The sequence below is a fragment of the Ahaetulla prasina genome, chromosome 2 (genome assembly GCF_028640845.1).
Source record: "Ahaetulla prasina isolate Xishuangbanna chromosome 2, ASM2864084v1, whole genome shotgun sequence".
NCBI lineage: Eukaryota > Metazoa > Chordata > Lepidosauria > Squamata > Colubridae > Ahaetulla > Ahaetulla prasina.
Genome location: NC_080540.1, coordinates 300,785,658 through 300,806,594, shown reverse-complemented (window position 1 = coordinate 300,806,594; position 20,937 = coordinate 300,785,658). Strand labels below are relative to the sequence as shown.

Below are 20,937 nucleotides of genomic sequence, written 5' to 3'. Positions count from 1 at the left end.
GTTACTGGGAGAGCAGGAAAGTAAAAAAACAAAAACTACACCTCCCACAAAGCCCCGCGGTGGGTTTTTGTTTTTTTTCCTGCGGGAGGACAGCCATTGGCTGCTGGCGAGACTCCGCGTTGCCGGGGCCGTATCTGGGCAAAGCTTGCGCCGGCTAGCCAATGAGGAGCGAGGATGGGCGTGGGGGGCGGGGTGGGGCGGAGGGACGCTGGGAGTGGCGGTTGTTTCAAGATGGCGGATGTGGCCGCGGGGCTGAAGCCGGAAGGAGCCGCTTACTGGAGCCGGGACCGTATCCTTGATTCGGGGGAGGGGGCGGCGGCGGCTGGTCGTGGGGAGGCGGTTGACAGAAGGGAGCTTGGCGATCTTGTCCTGAGGGGAGGCCGCGGCTTGTCAGCGGTGACACGGAGAGCCACGACCGGGTAGCCTCTGAACATGTACAGAGTGCTGCCGCGATTTTGTTTTCTTTTTCCCCCCACTCTCCCTCTCCTTCAGTTGGAGATTTCCCCGCCTGTAGAATCGTGGCCTTGTGTTGTGTTGCCCGGAAAGATAAAAAGCAGCCTCCCTCAGCTTGGTTGTCTTTTGGACTACAACACCCATCCTCCGCAGGCTGCGGTGCTTATCCGCCCCAATGGTCGTCCAGCAGTGAGGGACTTCGGTTCCCATCCTCCCCAGCCAGCTGCGTGGCGGGAGGGAGGGGAGGCGCAACCCCAGTTGCCTTTTCAATGGGTTGGGGTTGTAAGGGAAATGGGCTTTGGAGTGGACGGAATTGGCCGGGAATGCTCTGATAGAGAGGATGGGCTTTGTAGTCCATGATGAAGCAGGACCTCTTAGTGCTGCCGAAGGGCTTGATTTAGGATTGTTTCCTGGGGGGCGTGGGCGGGTGGGATTGCTGGATGGAATGGCTTTGAAGACCCATATTTATTATTTATTACATTTTATAGGTCGTCCTCGACTTACGGCCACAATGGAGCCCATAGTTTCTGTCGCTAAATGAGACAGGTTAACTTTGCCCCGTTTTACGACCTTTCTTGCCACTGTCGTTAAGTGAATCACAGTCGTTCAATTAGTCAGAGAGTTGTTAAGTGAATCCGATTTTCCCCGTTGACTTGGCTCGTCAGAAGGTCGCAAAAGGGGATCACGTGACCCTGAGACGCGGCGACCGTCATAAATATGAGTCAGTTGTCAAGCGTCTGAATTTGAATCCTGTGACCGTGGGATGCTGCAAGGGTCACAAGTGTGAAAAACAGTCATAAATCACTTTTTTCTGTAATGTTGTAACTTCGAACAGTCACTAAATGAATTGCTATAAGTGGAGGACTGTATGTATGCCGCCTATCTCTTTAACCAAAGTCTAAGTGATTTCATTGCGCCATAAAACTTATATAATTAATTTGGGGAGGGGGCAAGGAGGGGGTCCTTCCAGTGGGAATATGCCCCAAGAGATCCCATTGCAGGCCAACCCTACTGGGTAACTTTCATCCCCCAAAAGCAATATGTCATTTTGTGCTTGAATGAAACTAGCGATAACTAAGCTGACAATGATGGGTGGTTGTTTCCCACTTACAAACTATGCCCTTGAACTTGGTTAAAGAGGGATCTAAAGTTTATATATAGTAAACTGAAGAGCAAGCCCAGCTCCTCAAGTTAATCGTAAACTACTCTTGGGTGAGTACATAAATATATATTAGGTATATAGTTAACATATACTTTATGTACATGAAATACATGTACATAAAATACATGTGAAGTATACATTATATTAAAAAGTATAAAGTATTTAAAATATGTACATAAAGAAATACGTGAAAGCTGTCTCTATAAATATAGGAAGTTTTTTTAAAAAATTTGCATTTATATCCCGCCCTTCACCGAAGACTCAGGGCGGCTTACACTGTGTTAAGCAATAGTCGTCATCCATTTGTATATTATATACAAAGTCAACTTAATTGCAATCTGGGTCCTCATTTTACCTACCTTATAAAGGATGGAAGGCTGAGTCAACCTTGGGCCTGGTGGGACTTGAACTTGCAGTAATTGCAAGCAGCTGCTGTTAATAACAGACTGTCTTACCAGTCTGAACCACTAGAGGCCCAGTTCTCGACTTACGACCACAATTAAGCCCAACATTTCTGTTACCAAGTGAGACATTTGTTAAGTGAGTTTTGCCCCTATTTTACGACCTTTCTTGCCTCGGTTGTTAAGTGAATCACAGGTTGATAAGTTAGTAACCCATTTGGATACTAACTGTACAGGCAGTCCTCAACTTATGACTGCAATTGAGTCTGAAATTTCTGTTGTTATTAAGTGAGATGTTTGATTTTATGACCTTTCTTGCCTCGGTTGATAAGTGAATCACTAGAGTTGCTAAGTTAGTAATCCACTTGCGTAGTGAATGTGGCTTCCCTATTGACTTTGCTTGTACGAAGGTTGCAAAAGTTTATTCCATGACCTTAGGGCACTGCGACCGTCATAAATATGAGTCATTTGCCAAGTGTCTGAATTTGGATCACATGATCCTCGGGATGCTGGAAAAGTCGTGAGTGTGAAAAACGGTCACGAGTCACCTTTTTTTCCAGTGCTGTTGTAACTTTGAACGGTCACTAAACAAACTATTGTAAATCAAGGACTACATGTATGCGATAACTGGAGGTGAACGTCATATAAATGTATTAGCTAAAATGGATGTGCTCCCATGTCCCACAATCCCTTCCTTGAAGCGTTTTGGAAATCTGTATTTTTGAGGGCGAATTCCCCCACTGTGAAATCACGTCAATTTATTAAATAAATTTATTTATTTATTTTATTTATTTATTTTATTTAATTTTTATACCGCCCTTCTCCCGAAGGACTCAGGGCGGTGTACAGGCATAATAAAAACCAGCAATACAATATACAAATTTAAAATCCCATTTAAAAAACTTATTTAAATTAGCCCAATGATTAAAATTTACTCTACTAAAACCCCATTTAAAATTAATAAATTTAAAATTTAAAATCCCAATTTAAGCCAGCCCCGCGCGGATAAAAAGGTGAGTCTTGAGTTCGCGACGAAATGTCCGAGGGTCAGGAATTTGGCGTAAGCCCGGGGGAAGCTCGTTCCAGAGTGTGGGAGCCCCCACAGAGAAGGCCCTTCCCCTGGGGGCCGCCAGCCGACATTGTTTGGCGGGCGGCACCCTGAGAAGTCCCTCTCTGTGGGAGCGTACGGGGCGGGGGGGGGCGGATGGGAACAGCAGGCGGTCCCGTAAGTACCCAGGTCCTAAGCCATGGAGCGCTTTAAAGGTCGTAACCAACACCTTAAAGTGCACCCGGAAGGCCACATGCAGCCAGTGCAGTCTGCGCAGGAGCGGTGTTACATGGGAGCTACGTGTAGCTCCTCTATCACCCGCGCAGCTGCATTCTGGACTAACTGAAGCCTCCGGCGCACTTCAGGGGAGCCCCATGTAGAGAGCATTACAGTAATCCAAGCGAGAGGTAGCGGCGCATGAGTGACCGTGCATAAGGCATCCCGATCAAGGAAGGCGCAACTGCGGACCAGGCGAACCTGGTGGAAGGCCCTCCTGGAGCGGCCGTCAAATGATCGTCAAACGACAGCCGATCATCCAGAAGGACACCCAAGTTGCGCACCCTATCCTTTGGGGCCAGTAACTGCCACCAACAGCCAGCAGCGGCTGCAGCTGACTGAATCGGGTGCCGGCATCCACAGCCACTCCGCCTTGGAGGATTAAGTTTGAGCCTGTTTCTCCCCATCCAGACCCGTACAGCCTCCAAACACCGGGACAGCACTTCAACAGCTTCATTGGGGTGGTCCGGGGTGGAAAGGTACAGCTGAGTGTCATCAGCGTACTGCTGGTATCTCACCCCGAAACCACTGATGATCTCACCCAGCGTTTCATGTAGATGTTGAACAGCAGGCGAGAGAATCGACCCCTGAGGGACCCCACAAGTGAGGCCCCTCGCGGTGACCTCTGCCCCCTGTCAACACCGTCTGCGACCGGTCGGAGAGATAGGAGGAGAACCACCGATATACGGTGCCTCCCACTCCCAATCCTCCAACCGCGCAGCAGGATACCATGATCGATGGTATCGAACGCCGCTGAGAGGTCTAATAGGACCAGGGCAGAGGAATATCCCTTGTCCCTGGCCCTCCAGAGATCATCCACCAATGCGACCAAAGCTGTCTCCGTGCTGTATCCGGGTCGGAAGCCGGACTGGAACGGGTCTAGATAGACATCTTCATCCAGGTGTTGGGGCAGCTGTCGCCACGGCATTTCTACAACCTCCGCAACAAAGCGAAGGTTGGAGACTGGACGATAATTAGCCAAAATAGCTGGGTCCAAAGAGGGCTTCTTAAGGAGGGGTCTCACCACCGCCTCTTTCAAGGCGGCAGGGAAAACCCCATCCAACAAAGAAGCGTTGATAATCCTCTGGAGCCAGCCTCGTGTCACCGCCTGAGTGGCCAGTACCAGCCAGGAAGGGCACGGGTCCAGTAAACATGTCGTGCCGTGAAGCCTCCCCAACAACCTGTCCACGTCCTCGGGAGCCACAGGGTCAAACTCCTCCCAAATGTGCTCAACAAGACGTGCCTCCTCTCCCTCGCTTGGATCATCCCAAATTCGGTCTAGGCCGTCCCTCAGCTGAACGATTTTATCGTATAGATAACGATTTTATCGTATAGATTTTATCGTATAGAAATGAAATCGAAATAAATGAAATCCCTTCTCCCACAATCCCTGGCTTGAAAAGTTTCAGAAGTCTCTTATTTTCGAGGGGGAATTCCTCCGTCGTATTTCCCCCTTCAGCGTTTTTGCCCCCACTGGCTAGAATTTGACCCTAAATGGACTTTGGAGTTGGGCTTTTTTATGATCCTTGGTGATTGGGACAATGGGTGGGCAAATCTTTTGGGTTTTCATGGTTTCCTTTACCCGATTAAGCTTAGAATTGACTGATAAAATAGCTGCAGCTGATTGAAAAGCTTTTATGAACAGGATAAATCAAGAGTTTTTCTGCTTAAAAGGTGTGTGTGGAATTCAACCTCTTAGGAATGGAATTCCACATATTTTCGTATGTTTGAAAATGGTGGATGGTTCCCTTAATTTTTTTTTCTTAGTAAGTTCAGTTAGATTTCCGGGGCTTACCTCTTACTACAGGTAGCCCTCAACTTAGTACCACAATTGTGCCCAAAATTTCTGTTGCTGAGCGAAACATTCGTTAAGTGAGTTTTGCCCCATTTTATGACTTTCCTTGCTGCGGATTTAAAGCAGATCAATGCAGTTTAACAGTAACAGACTTGGAAGGGACTTTAACATAACCTAACAACAGAGTTGGAAGGGACCTTGGAGGCCTTCTAGTCCAACCCCCTGCCCAGGCAGGAAACCCTACACCATCTCAGACAGATGGTTATCCAACATTTTCTTAAAAATTTCCAGTGTTGGAGCATTCACAACTTCTGAAGGCAAGTCGTTCCACCTATTAATTGTTCTAACTGTCAGGAAATTTCTCCTTAGTTCTAAGTTGCTTCTTTCCTTGATCAGTTTCCACCCATTGCTTCTTGTCCTGCCCTCAGGTGCTTTGGAGAACAGCCCAACTCCCACTTCTCTGTGGCAACCCCTGAGGTATTGGAACACTGCTATCATGTCTCCCCTAGTCCTTCTTTTTGTTAAACTAGACATACCCAGTTCCTGCAACCGTTCTTCATATGTTTTAGCCTCCAGTCCCCTAATCATCTTTGTTGCTCTTCTCTGCACTCTTTCTAGAGTCTCAACATCTTTTTTACATCGTGGCGACCAAAACTGGATGCAATATTCCAAGTGTGGCCTTACCAAGGCATTATAAAGTGGTACTAACACTTCACGTGATCTTGATTCTATCCCTCTGTTTATGCAGCCCAGAACTTTGGAGGTCATCTAGTCCAGCCCCCTGTTCACAGAGGAGACCTGTGCTAGGGATTAGAACCGCTGAACTGCCGACCTTTTTGATCGACAAGTTCAGCGTCTTAGCCACTGAGCCACCTGGTCAGGCTAGGGTTAGTCAGTTGTTCCGTTAGTGACATGCTTGTTAAGTGAATCTGGTTTTCCCCATTGGCTTTGCTTGTCAGAAGGTCACAGAAGGGGATCACGTGGCTCCGGGAGGCTGCAACCGTTATAAATACGAGTCAGTTGTCGAGCATCCGAATGTAAATCACATGACCCTGAGAATGCTGCAATGAAAAATGGCCATAAGTCACTTTTTTTGGTTCTGTTGTCGAACGGTTACTAAACGAACTATTGTAAATCAAGGACTACCTGAATCTGATTTAAAAAATTTTTTTTTTTACTCACTATTGCTCAATCTTTTATTGCAATATTGCCTAAGGCTGAAAGGGAATATTATGAAGAAATTATATGTAGAAAGTCTTCTTATGAACTTGGATGATAACCAGTATGGATGTTATTGCACGAATTCCTAAAACTTGGTGTGGGTATGAATTTCTGTTATTCTCAAGCAGGTGAATTTGGTAACATAAACCCCAAAGTGGGCTAAATATAGCTTTGAAAAAAAATAAAGACCTCAGAAGACATAAATGAGAAAAATTCCCACCTGCTTCTGAGTGATTTGTGTGACCATTACTCACTTCCCCCCCCCCTCTTAGTACAGTAGTCCTCAGTTTACGACCACAATTGCAATCAAAATTTCTGTTGCTGAGTGAAACATTTGCTAAGTGGGTTGTTACGCTAATAACATGGTTGTTAAGTGAATCTGGTTTCCTCTTTGAATTTGCTTGTCAGAAGGTTGCAAAAGGGATCACATGACCTTGACTGTGTGTGTGTGTGTGTGTGTGTGTGTGTGTGTGTGTGTGAATGTGTCTGCTCAACTGAGCCTTTGAAAGTAACTAGAAGTTGGGATTAAGTTGAAGAAAACGCTGACTTGATTATACTGGCAGCTTTTTAGGGCTGGATGAAAATGGACGCATGAAACAGAGTTTAAGTGTACTCTTAATTAAGTCACCTGTGTTGCCATGGTCACACCGTGCCCAGTGCGCAGCGTCGTGTTTGCCCACACATATTGTTTGGTGTTTACCCAGAAAGGAGAAGTGGACGAGAAATAGGGAACTTTTTGGTTGAGCAAGCTTTTGGAACGAGGTTTCTGGAACTTCAGTCTAAAACAGGGGTCTCCAACCTTGGCAACTTTTAAGCCTGGTGGATTTCAACTCTCAGAATTCCCCAGCCAGCTTTGCTGGCTGGGGGATTCTGGGAGTTGAAGTCCACCAGGCTTAAAAGTTGCCAAGGTTAGAGACCCCTGGTCTAAAACCTCCCCCTGCCTTTTCTGAAGATTTTGGCAGGACTCATTGTGCCCGGCTTCATGATTGGAGGCTGAGTCAGCTAGCCATGCAAGGAAACCAGGTTTGTTCCTGGAAGTTCATATTGTTGGAGTTGAATGAGAGCAGTGAGATGGACTGAGCCCGTTTTCTCTAAAAATGCCATCTCAAATAGTTGGGATAATTTATACGTATGTTTGTGCAGCATTTATTTATATTCCGCTTTTATTATTTTTACAAATAACTCCCAAGTCACCAGCATTCCTAATACTCCTTCTTCCTCCTGTTTACCCCACAACAACAATCCTGTGAGGTGGGTTAGGCTGAGAGAGAGGCCCAAGATCACCCAGTTGGCTTTCATGGCTAAAGTGGGACTAAGAACTAACTGTCTCCTGGTAATTGGCCGGTTGTTTATTGTTTGATTGTCTGAGTTGATCATTTCTAGATTGGGGCATTATTTACTTAGAATAGAATAGAATAACAGAGGTGGAAGGGACCTTGGAGGTCTTCTAGTCCAACCCTCTGCTTAGGCAGGAAACCCTACACCACTTCAGACAAATGGTTATCCAACACCTTCTTAAAAACTTCCAGTGTTGGAGCATTCGCAACTTCTGCAGGCAAGTTGTTCCACTGATTAATTGTTCTAACTGTCAGGAAATTTCTCCTTAGTTCTAAGTTGCTTCTCTCCTTGATCAGTTTCCACCCATTGCTTCTTGTTCTACCCTCAGGTGCTTTGGAGAACAGCCTGACTCCCTCTTCTTTATGGCAACCCCTGAGATATTGGAACACAGCTATCATGTCTCCCCTAGTCCTTCTTTTCATTAAACTAGGCATTCCGAGTTCTTGCAACCGTTCTTCATATTTTTTAGCCTCCAGTCCCCTCATCATCTTTGTTGCTCTTCTCTGCACTCTTTCTGGAGTCTCAACATCCTTTTTACATCGTGGCAACCAAAACTGGATGCAGGATTCCAAGTGTGGCCTTACCAAGGCCTTATAAAGTGGCACTAACACTTCAGGTGATCTTGATTTTATCCCGCTGTTTATATTAGTATTAATATTAATCTAGATTAATATTAGATTAATGATTTAGAAGCAAACAACGCCCCAATACTAGATTAATCTATTTATCTTGGTGTTGATTGGTGGCAAAGAATTGTTTGTACTATTTTTGTTTTCTTTTTAAAACTTTTTGATTGCCTTTTTTTCAATGTTACGCAGGTGTCATTTATCTGCCTGTTGATGGCTGATTTGTCCAAGTGCCGCACTTCCCTTGGCAGGAACACCCCCAGTGACACTGGGTGTGTGTGTTTTTCTCCCTTCTAGCACTGATGATGTTCCCTAGTTGGGTTGTGAAATGTCTGCAAGAAAACAGCTCAGCTTAGAGAGCACCAAGGACCCCAGAGTCCTCCTCCCCCCCCTCTTCCCAAACCTTCCTCTCTTCTAGCACTGATGATGTTCCCTAGTTGGGTCATGAAATGTCTGCAAGAAAACAGCCCAGCTCAGAGAGCACCAAGGACCCCCTCATTTCAATCCTGGGCTGCGAATATTATTTCCCACAGATCTTGTGTGTTCCCCTGAAATAGAGAACTAATGTGAGAAATTGGCCTCTCTGCGGGCCTCCCCAGGTCTCCTTCCTGAATAATCAAATCCCAGACGTAGAAATGATTGACCGCCCTCACTATTCACAGAGTTTCAGAAACCTTCAGTCTTTGGAAAGCCTTACAAAAGTTCCTTTTATAATCAGAGCTCCGAGGGGCGGGGGGGGGGGAACAAAATGTCCCATCTACTTGCCTCAGCCTGTAATGACAGAGAACGGTTTAATTCAGGGTTGGCTATTTTAAAGAGTCAACAGAAATGCCTCCTTCGGTCTGCTTAGGATTGGGCTGATCTTTGGGTGGAAGAAAACTTTCCCTGACCTTCATTTTAAATCTTCCGATTCTAAAACTGTGGAATAGAACAAGTACATTTCTTGCTTGCTTTCCTTGAACCGATATCACAGTTTCAGATGAAGACCGGCAACCTGTGTATGTCCCAGGTACGTTGGGATGCAATGGTTACAGCAGAGGTTTGGAGAACGATTGGCTGGGCATCCAGTCCGGATCTAATTTGTGGGCATACTGCAAGCACTTGTTGAATATAGATACCCTGTTTCCCCCCAAAATAAGGCTTCCCCTGATAATAAGCCCAGTTGGGTTTTTGAGCGCATGGCAATGAGGCCAAGTGCTTATTTCAGGGTTTAAAAAAATATAAGACGGACATATTTTCGGGGAAACACGGTAGTCCTCGACTTATGACCATGATGGGCATGCACATTGGAATGGAGTGGAATGGAATATAAATATAAATAAAATAGAAAATTGTATGGAATAGGAATAGGACAGAACAGAACAGTCTCTTTAAATGTATACTCATCAGCATACATTAAAATGAAGTTTTGTTGCATTCAGATCTGAAAGGATAACCATTATGCATATACAATACACACACATATATGATACAGAGAAACCTCACGGTCTAGTTTGAACGTATACATATACAATGCGAAAAGAAATAATTTTGCAGGTTTACCAGACGGATGGCATAGGGAACAAAGCTCTTATAGAGTCGGATAGCCTGCTAGAAATACTTCAAAACCTCCTCTCAGAGGGGAGCAACAGAAACAGACCATGAAGTGGGCGTGTGGGGTCTTAATGCTTGGAGCTCTAAGCACATAGCACTTATAAGCCATATCCTGAATGACGGGAAGCGAGTTTCCTATAATCTTCTCCGCTGTCCTCACCACTCTCTGTAGGGACTTTCTGTCCGAGGCACTGCAGCCACCAAAGCAAACAGGGATGCAGAAGCCGTATCCTGAATGACGGGAAGCGAGCTTCCTATAATCTTCTCCGCTGTCCTCAGCACACTCTGTAGGGGCTTTCTATCTGAGGCACTGCAGCCACCAAAGCAAACGGGTGCAGTTTGTTAAAATTCTTTCAGTCGTGCCTCTGTCAAAAGTGGCCAGGACAGAAGGAGAAATTATGGCCGGTTATGGTTGCAGGTGGTGACGGTCTTTAAGCAAGAGTGTGATGTGTTAAGCGGAGCATGGAATGGGGGGGGGGCGTCTAATGTAAACCCAGGCCTGACCTGAAACCCTCAGAGGAATTTCAACCATCCTGTGCTCTGCTTCCCGCTGCTTGAAGACCCCTCCTTTCCTGCCCTTCCTCCCCCTCCTCCCCCCTTATCTTCTCTCCCCACATGTTCCTCCTATCCTGGCATTCCCAGTCCATCCCTTCCCATCCCCTGATACGTGGCTGGGTGGACAGATTCTACACGATTTCCAGTTTTAAAAGTAGCAGAGGCAAAGATAGTAACTAAACCTAGCATTAGCACATCACATTATGACGTTGATTAAACAACTCCGAGGTGAGTCGTTAAAAATGTGTGAGCTTGGTCCATAAATTAATCGAACTTACCTTTATGAGGAAAAGTATTGAAAAGCACCAGGTGCGATAACAATCAAAAGCCAATAAATGCAAAGTGTGAAATTTACAGTGTTGCCTTTATGACAGTCCTGAAGATAGATGAAAAGCCTAAATGTGTAATAAATTGTGTGTGTTTAAGAGAGAGAGAGAGAGAAGAGAAGAGAATAGGAGGAGAGAGGGGAGGGGAGGAAGAATAGAATAAAATAGAAGGCAGACTGGAATGGAATAAAATGCAAAATATAGAATAGAATAGAATAGAATAGAATAGAAAATATAGAATGGAATAGAATGGAATAGAATAGAATAAGGAAAAAAGGAGTAGAATAAGCATAGAATAATAGAATAGAAAATATGGAATGGAATGGAACAGAATAGAATAAGGAAAGAATAAGAAAAAAAGGAATAGAATAGAATAAGAATAGAATAGAACAGAACAGAACAGAAAATATGGAATGGAATGGAATGGAATAGAATAAGGAAAAAAGGAGTAGAATAAGAATAGAATAATAGAATAGAATAGAAAATATGGAATGGAATGGAATAGAATAAGGAAAGAAGGAAAGAATAAGGAAAAAAGGAACAGAATAGAATGAGAATGAATAGAACAGACCAGAACGTGAAGAGGAAGAGGGAGGAGAAGAAGGGAGGGGAGGAAGAATAGAATAGAATGCAGAATAGAATGGAATAGAAAATGAATAGAATAGAATAGGAGGAGGAGGGGGAGGAGAGCGGAGGGGAGGGGAAATTTCTAGTTTATATTTCAATGTTTTTGCAGTTCTTTCTTTTCACTGGAAAACCTGAAAGAGAGAAAGAAAGAGGCTTTGTAAGAACCAGTGGAGAATTCCTGGGTCTTGTCCGTTCCATCCACAGGGGTTTCTGACGAGAGGAATTTGAGACCTAGGCAACTGCGGAAAGGGCAGAAGACGGAAGCAAAGGCCAAAGGAGCAGCGGCTTCGAATCCCGCCCCCATGGAGGTCCTGAAAAGGATTGGAGAAGAAGCCGGGCAGCAGGTGGGTTTGGCTTTTCCTGCTAGAGCAAGCAGGACACTGTGGGTCACCTTTGCACATCTGGCACGCTTCTGCAGCTGTTGGGTAACATATTTGAGGGACCACCTGTCCCCAGGTCAAGTCTTCCTGTACTGTGAGGTCTGCCAGGGCAGGCACACTCCATCTCCTGTCTGTAACAGACTGCCATCTTGTGGGGGGGGGGGAGGGCCTTTGGGAGGGCCCGCCCTTTGGAGATCATATAGATAGATAGATATAATTTTTGATTGGCCAAGTGTGATTGGAGACACAAGGAATTTGTCTTTGGTGCATACGCTCTCAGCGTTCATAAAATAATATCTCCAGAGATTAGATTGATCTTGATCAAGATTAGGAATTTGAGGTGATATGATAGCACTCTTCCAACATCTGTGGGGCTGCCACTAAGAAGAGGGAGTCAAGCTATTCTCCAAAGCACCTGAGGGCAGGACAAGAAGCAACGGATGGAAACTGATCAAGGAGAGAAGCAACCTAGAACTAAGGAGAAACTTCTTAACAGTGAGAACAATTAATCAGTGGGACAGCTTGCCAGCAGAAGTTGTGGGTGCTTCATTACTGGAAGATTTTAAGAAGAGACTGGACAGTCTCTTGTCTGAAATGGCATAGGGTCTCCTGCTTGAGCAGGGGTTGGACTAGAAGACCTCCAAGGTCCCTTCCATCTCTATTATTCTGTTAGAAGCTTTTTGCAAGGCCTTTGAGATGTGGTTTTTTTTCACTGGGCAGGGCATCCAGTAATATGACAGAGCCCTTGCAGTGGGCACATTGATTTTTGTTATTGGTTTGGTCTTTTTATTCTTTTCTTTTCTTTCCTTTCCTTTCCTTTCCTTTCCTTTCCTTTCCTTTCCTTTCCTTTCCTTTCCTTTCCTTTCCTTTCCTTTCCTTTCCTTTCCTTTCCTTTCCTTTCCTTTCCTTTCCTTTCCTTTCCTTTCCTTTCCTTTCCTTTCCTTTTCTTTTTACTTCTACTGATTCTTTGTGTGCTGTTTCTTTTTATTTGTTATCTATTGTTATCTTTAAGGAGGTTTTTAACTTTAGCCATGCTGCATCATGAATTTGTGATGAATGGTTATGTAAGTTGAAATAATAATAAATGTGTGGTCTGTGTAAATAATAGTAGGAATCCCATAGGTGCTTTTTCAAGAGGCGACTGGAATTTCTGGTTTTTCTTTGAAGATGTTTAGCGTCTCATCCAAGAAGCTTCTTTAGCTCCGAAAACCTCTTCAAAGAATAACCAGAAAATCCAGTCGCCTCCTGAAAAAAGCACCTTTGGGACAACCATGACCTGGATGACTGAGAATCTCCATAGACACCCAAGCTGGTGAGATCACCAAAGACCCCACAATACATTCCTGAGCTACCAATGCTCTCTTCTGCTGGTATTTATTAGTTCGTATATCAATTTATGCAGCTGCCCATCTCACAATTATGACTCTGGCCGGTGCTTGAGGCTCCCGAAAGTGTCAAAAAACAAAAGCAACCATAGGAACAAGAATAGCAGCAACACAATATTACTCGTCCAGCTCCCTAGGCGAAACTGAGCCCGTTCGTGCAAGCTTAAACCATGTTGAGAAAAATCACATCAACAGGCTCAGCCAACCTTTAGACCTCACGCTCCAGGGAACATCCAGACTTCAGGGATTTTCAAAATGCTCAAAGGCTTGTTGGGGCCAAGCGAATCTCAGCAGCTCTGCTTATCTTACCTTTGCAGACCATGTTTTGCTGCACTCAGGTGTGCCGGGCGTTGCGTTAGAAACCCAACACTTCCTGAGTTCTAAATAACGGGTTTTATCGGTTTCGGAAAAGCATCTCTTTGGCTTCAGCGCAAATGAAACTCGATCATCAAGAAAGAGACCCTGACGTGATCATTCCCCTGGGGTAGGGGTCTGCAAACTTGGCTCTTTTAAGACTTGTGGACTCCACCTCCCAGAGTTCCTCAGCCAGCTGGCTGAGGAACTCTGGGAGTTGGAGTCCACAAGTCTTAAAAGAACCAAGTTTGCAGACCCCTGCCATGGGGCAATTGTGCGTCGAAATTTCAGACTCACAAGTGCAAAGGGAGATGCAGATGTTTTCTATCACGGAGGGGCACTGTCTTATGGCATGCGTGCGCCAAACAATGAGCCAAACGGCTTTGTCTTTTGAGAAAAAACCCGAAACTATAGAGAATTTTATCAGATAAAACCTCAGAGCTCTTTAACTGGAAGCAGTTTGAGTGAAAAGGCTGTTGTAAATTAAGAAATTTTGGGGAGTCTTAGTGGACAATCACTTAAACGTGAGCCAGCCGTGTGCGGCAACCGCCAAAAAAGCTAATACAATCCCGGGTTTTATAAACGGAGGCATAGAATCAAAAATCACATGCGGTATTAATACCGCTTTATAAAACCCTAGTGTCAGGGTTCCAAGTTTTGGAAGGCAATTTTCTTTTTGCTTCTTAACTGCCATCTAATAAGGCCACACCTGGAATACCGCATCTAATTTTGGACACCACATTACAGAAAAGATGTTGAAAATCTTAGATTGTGCAGAAATGAACAGATTAACTTTGTGTTGTGACTCCGGCCCTCGAGCCTGTTCTCATGGAGGAGAGTGACTCGGAGAGTGAGGGAGAGGAGCCAGCAAGGCCTCCCTCGCCAGGACCCTCCTCGCTGGCACCGCCCCAAGTTGCAGCTGCAGGTCAGGAGGAGGAGCTGACAAGGCCTCCCTCTCCCGCACCCCCCTCCTCCTCCCTGGCAACGCCTCAAGTCCCAGCTGCTGACGATCAATCCTGGATTGATCCGAGACAGCGATGAAGAGATAAGCGTGCATAGCAGAGGAAAAGGTGTGGCAGGCTCAGAGAGTGCTGAGTCACTGAGCCACACCCTACTGGGTATAAAAGTAGGTGGAGCTGCCTTGTGGCCCTTGTGACGGATAAAAAAAGCTACCAAGGGTGCACTGCAGCTCGGTTGTTGGAAGGTTAAAGGACTTTGTTAATGAGTTTTTTGACAACGGATCTTGACACAAGATAACGGACTCAAAACTTGGCAAGTATTTCCTCAGCTGAAGAAAATCAGGTCTGTAGCAAATAAAAAGACTGGGAGACACGCGTTTTTACGTTTGCTCTGTGAAGTGGGGACGGGGACAGAACACTTTGATGATTAAAGAAAGAGAGGATTCAGAATATTTTGAGATACGGGATCAATTTTATCATTGGTTAGAAGAAAGGTATAGATAAGCAATGGATAACTATGTAAGAAAAGGATAATAATGCATCTGTGGAAAAATGGTAATAGTTTAAATTGGAGTGAAGAAAGAAGAAACAACAAAAGAAGGAGCCAGGAAGAAAACACCGAGACGTCACACGGAAGGAATTGCTGATGTTTTCAATGCATGTTTGTCTATAAAATAAAAAAAAACTTTTTAAAAAACAAAACAAAAAAAGATGTTGAGACTTTGGAAAAAGCGCAGAGAAAAGCAACTGCTTAAAGGCCTGGAGGCTAAAATATATGAAGAACGGTTGCAGGATTTGGGTACGTCTAGTTTAAAATGTCTAGAGATGCAGTGGCTCAGGGGCTAGGACGTTGAGCTTGTTGATCGAAAGGTCGGCAGCTCAGCGGTTCGAATCCCTAGTGCTGCCGTGTAACGGGGTGAGCTCCCGTTACTTGTCCCAGCTTCTGCCAACCTAGCAGTTTCGAAAGTACGTAAAAATGCAAGTAGAAAAAATAGGGACCACCTTTGGTGGGAAGGTAACAGTGTTCCATGCGCCTTTGGCGCTGAGTCATGCCGGCCACATGACCACGGAGACGTCTTCGGACAGCGCTGGCTCTTCGGCTTTGAAACAGAGATGAGCACCGCCCCCAGAGTCGGCAACGACTAGCACGTATGTGCGAGGGGAACCTTTACCTTTAGTTTAAAAGAAGGACTAGGAGTGATACGATAGTGGTGTTTCAATATGTCAGGGGCTGCCTCAAAGAAGAGGTGCTCTCCAAAGCACCTGAAGGCAGAACAAGAAGCAATGGATGGAAACTAATCAAGGAGAGAAGCAACCTGGAATTGAAGAGAGTCAGGACAATTCACCAGTGGAACAGAAGTGCCTTCAGATGTTGTGGATGCTTCTATCACTCGACGTTTTTAAGAAGTGGCTGGACAGTCACTTGTCTGAAATAGTATAGGATCTCCTACTTGAGCAGGGGGCTGGACTAGAAGACCTCCAAGGTCCCTTCCAGCTCTATTCTGATTCTGATTCTGATTCTGATTCCTAACCACGTCTCCCAGTCAAGACAGGAACCTCATTCTTGTTGTGTGATCCATTCTTAATTGGGCCAGAAATTGATAAGGTCACAGAGAGGAAGGGTGTGTCTTGTTAGCAGCATCTAAATCTTTAAGACAGCTGGACTTCAACTCCCAGAATTCCTCAGCTGGCATTGCAATTGAAGTTCACCTGTGAAAATTAAGGACACTGACACCAAGAAAGAGCTGGAAATACCAGAAAGAGCTGGCAATCCACTTAACAACTGGGGTGGGGGAGGCCATAAAATGGGGCGTGACTCATTTAACAACTGCCTTGCTTAACCATTGGAAATTTACGGCTTAATTGTGGTCATAAGTCGAGGACTACCTGTATTCTAGCACCCCTATCTGGTTTCCTGAGAACGGTTAAGTCTTATATTCCGGTGGGCATGCAGAAATTTTCTGGACAATGAAGTGCCCTCTGGTGGAGCAAGAGTGCAAATACACCTCTTAGTAAAAAAATAAATACTATACCGGTACTATCACATCTCTGGTACTCTGGCTATTTGATGGCCCATGAAGCCTAGAGACTCACTCCGGTAGCCAATTGGACGTTGCAGGAGGGAGATATCGCGTGTTTTGGAATTTGCAGCTAGAATTACGGGACAAAAAGCTTTTTACCGTGCAATCAAATGCTGTTTGGGAGTCATTTGGGGATTTAAAGATAACAGAACATTACAGAAGAACAGGGTTGGACGGGACCTTGGAGGTCTTCTAGTCCAGCCCCCTACTCAAGCAGGAAACCTTATACCATTTCAGGTAAATGGCTGTCTATAATCTCTTAAAAACCTCCAGTGATGGAGCAACCACAGCTTCTGAAGGCAAGCCGTTCCACTGATTAATTGTTCTCACTGTCAGGAAATGTCTCCTTAGGTCTACCGGTTAGGTTTTGAATCATTCCTTTTTATTTTTATTTTTTACATTTCTGTACTTTTACCTTTTTTCCTATGTAATTTGCCATTTGAAAAAAAATACTTCAGATCTTATGAAGTTTAATAAAAACAACAACAACAACAACAGAGTTGGAAGGGACCTTGGAGGTCTTCTAGTCCAACCCCCTGCCCAGGCAGGAAACCCTACACCATTTCAGACAAATGGCTATCCAACATTTTCTTAAAAATTTCCAGTGTTGGAGCATTTACAACTTCTGCAGGCAAGTTGTTCCACTTATTGATTGTTCTAACTGTCAGGAAATTTCTCCTTAGTTCTAAGTTGCTTCTCTCCTTGATTAGTTTCCACCTATTGCTTCTTGTCCTGCCTTCAGGTGTCCTGGAGAACAGCCCGACTCCCTCTTCTTTGTGGCAACCCCTGAGATATTGGAACACTGCTATCATGTCTCCCCTGGTCCTTCTTTTCATCAAACTAGACATACCGAGTTCCTGCAACTATTGCTCATATGTTTTAGCCTCCAGTCCCCTCATCATCTTTGTTGCTCTTCTCTGCACTCTTTCTAGAGTCTCAACATCCTTTTTACATCGTGGCGACCAAAACTGGATGCAATATTCCAAGTGTGGCCTTACCAAGGCATTATAAAATGGTATTAACACTTCACGTGTTCTTGATTCTATCCCTCTGTTTATGCAGCCCAGAACTGTGTTGGCTTTTTTGGCCAACCCATTTCTGGGCTGCATAAACAGAGGGATTTTACCTAGCAATTGTTGCTTCTTGGCAAAAAAATAAATAAATTGTGTCAGCCACAGGCGATAAATTCCCAAAGATTAAAAATAGGACAGCACCCCCTGTTCAAACCCCCATTTCCGAGTCCTTTGCAAAATCGCAATCCCTTCTCTTTTTCTAGCTCTGAGATGAAGCTCGTTTGTGGAAGCCTAAGCCAACAATGACTCTTCCAGTACAATGTTTGGGAAATTATCCATTGTAACTGTTTGTAAACATGTGTCTTGTCTTAATTCAAATATGGCTGAATTTTCAGCCGAATCTGTAGCCGGTTGCATTTAAAATAATGTATTGTAAATTCAGGGAGGTTTCTTTCCACGTTAATGAAGTTCTTTTTGTAAATGTGGGATTTTTTTAGGAGCCGGACAAAGGAGAAACCAAGAGTGCTTCTTTAAAGGATTTATGCCCCGAAGACAAGAGGCGCATCGCAAACTTAATTAAAGAGCTGGCAAGGTGAGGATAAACGGGGTCTGATAATGTGGAAGGCTGAGGATTTTCTTCCTAGCTGTGTTTTGTGAATTGGATGAATTTGTCTTTATTCAAAGTATTCTACCACATTCCCTCTGAGAGATCAGAGAGAGCTAACTAAAGGCCTCTCCTGCTGCAAATGTATTTATTTGGTTATTTATTTTATTACTATCCCACATTTATTTATAAACAACTCAAGGTGGCGAAGGTACCTAATACTCCTTCCTCCTCTTTATTTGCCTCACCAGAAATAAGGTGAGGTGAGTTGTGCGGAGAGAAAATGTCTGGCGCAAGGGCACCCAGCCGGCGTTCATGCCTAAGACGGGACTAGAACTCACTGTCTCCCGGCGATTGGTCCAAAGTCACCCAGCCGGCTTTCATGCTTAAAGTAGACTAGAATTCACCATCTCCTGGCAATTGGCTGAGAATCACCAGCTGGCTTTCCTGCCTAAGGCAGGACTAGAACTCACTGTCAGTCCTAGGCTGCATCAACAGAGAAATAGTGCCTGGAAATTGTAGTCCCAGCAGTCATCATGTACTTTGCTATCCATACAGAAGGTGCTGGTTTGGGAAGATCAGTTTAATAAGCCTGGTTCTTTAGAAACCTTCTGCCAGAAGTTTTTTTGTTGGGAATTACACCTGAAACGTATAGTACAGATTTAAAATATTTGATTGTGAATATTATTACAGCAGCTAGGATTGTGTTCGCTAAAAATTGGAGAAATGAGAAATTACCTTTGCAAGACGAAATTATTAGCAAGATGATGGAATGTGCAGAGATGAGTAAATTGACATTTGACATTAGAGAACAAGAAGATAAACAATATTACAAAATATGGGACTTATTCTATCACTGGTTAGAAGGAAAGATATGCTAGAAAAGAGTTGGAAAAGGTTAAGGTCAAGAGAAGTAATCTGAATTAAACTAATTTAGGAGAATGGAATGAATAATGTTACTAGATAAAATACCATTGTTTAATTAAAAATTAATTGAGTAAGAGACCTGGACAATGTAAGACAGATGAATGAAAGAAACGTTTCTTTTGAAATTGCACAAGAAGGTATGTTAACACCCCACCAACACATTGTAACTGGATTGATGAGATTTTTATGTTTGTTTGTGTTAAAAATTAATATATATATATATATGTAGGTCTTTGGTTGTTCGGGTTTTCCCGTAAAACATGCTCCCAGAAGCACGGCTGAAGCCTGAAGATGATGAATGAGACGTCGAAACGTCGAAACGTCGCCAAGACACTTCCAATTTTATGCGGGAGAAAACCCGAATAACCAAAGACCTACATACAAACACCCGCGAAAACCTCAGAAAACAAATATATATTGCTCCCAGAAGCACGAAGCTGAAGCCTGAAGATGACGAATGAGACTTTGTCGAAACGTCGCCAAGACACTTCCAATTTTACGCGGGAGAAAACCCGAATAACCAAAGACCTATATATATGTATGTATATAAAAAAAGAAACCTTCTGCTCACATATGGTCACTGGTTTAGTCAGCATAGGTTTGTCTTTGGCCTCCTACAATGGGGCAGATGCTTTGGGGGCTGGGTGAAGCTACTTAACTTGTGAATGTGGCCTGATCCTTGGGAGTGGCTCTGTGGGGTTGAGGCGTCTGCCCCCATACCATTGCCCTAGACAAAGGTTTAACTACAAATGTGAAGTTGGGTCTGTTGATGAAGGCACTAGGCTAGAAATCTGGGGGTGGTAAGTTCTAATCCCGTCTTGGTATGAAAAACAGCTGGGTAACTTTGGACCAATTAGCAGGAGACATTGTGTTCTAGTCCTGCCTTAGACACAAAAGTTGGCTGGGTGACTTTGGGCCAATCACCAGGAGATGATGAGTTCTAGTTCTGCCTTAGGCATGAAAGCCAACTGACTTTAGGTCAACCGCCTGGAGCCAGGGAGTTCTAGCCTTAGGCACGAAAGGAGACCATGAGTTCTAGTCCAGCCTTAGCCCTGAAAGTCAACTCTTTGGGCCAATCGTCTGGAGCTGTGAGTTCTGGTCCTCCCTTAGGCATGAAAGGAGACCATGAGTTCTTTTTTTAAAAAAATAATATTTATTAAATTTCCAAAAGTTAAAATACACAATACAAAAAAAAATACACAAAAGCAAAAAATATAAAACAAACAAAGACAAATGCATCAAAATTACCATACTCCTAACAGCTTTTCTGCATTGGTATCTCTATCCCATTTAACCTCTATATACAGATTCTACTTCTAAGTATCTCTATCTGAAACTAATATCCTTATTTAAATTATTCTTAACCTCTATTCAGAGGTTAAGATATGAATCTATATGAATGTGCAAAAATGGACAGATTATTGATGGAAATGAAGAAGAGGGAAGATACCGAGTACTATCGAATATGGAATAGATGGGATTCCTGGCTGGAGAGTAAACATAAAACATAAGGGAGATTTTTGCTATGAGATTGAATTCTGAATAGGAGACCATGAGTTCTAATCCTGTTTTAGGCATGAAAGCCAACTGTCTTTGGGCCAATCACCAGGAGACTGTAAGTTCTAGTCCCGCCTTAGCCATGAAAGCCAGCTGGGTGACTTTGGGCCAATTTACCAGGAGATTGTGAGTTCGGGTTCTGCCTTAATCATGAAACCCGGCTGGATGGGCCAATCCCCAGGGGACGGTGAAGTCTAGTCCTACCTAAGGACGAAAATCAACTGGAAACATCTGCAAGGAAACCACCAAGCTCAAG

General features: G+C 44.2%; 1 protein-coding gene across 2 annotated transcripts in view; it reads left to right on the top strand.

The window, feature by feature from the left end:
• Positions 1 to 193: 193 nt before the first annotated feature.
• Positions 194 to 20,937, top strand: part of KIAA1328 (KIAA1328 ortholog) — a 239,458-nt gene continuing 218,714 nt past the window's right edge. The window contains exons 1-4 of one of the 2 annotated variants that reach the window (XM_058171940.1): positions 194 to 289; positions 9,294 to 9,329; positions 11,626 to 11,765; positions 18,091 to 18,185. In XM_058171940.1, the coding sequence (XP_058027923.1) occupies positions 232 to 289; positions 9,294 to 9,329; positions 11,626 to 11,765; positions 18,091 to 18,185 (329 nt within the window). In that variant the 5' untranslated portion in view covers positions 194 to 231. The remainder of the gene's footprint in view (positions 290 to 9,293; positions 9,330 to 11,625; positions 11,766 to 18,090; positions 18,186 to 20,937) is intronic. The other variant, XM_058171941.1, reaches the window with a different exon arrangement.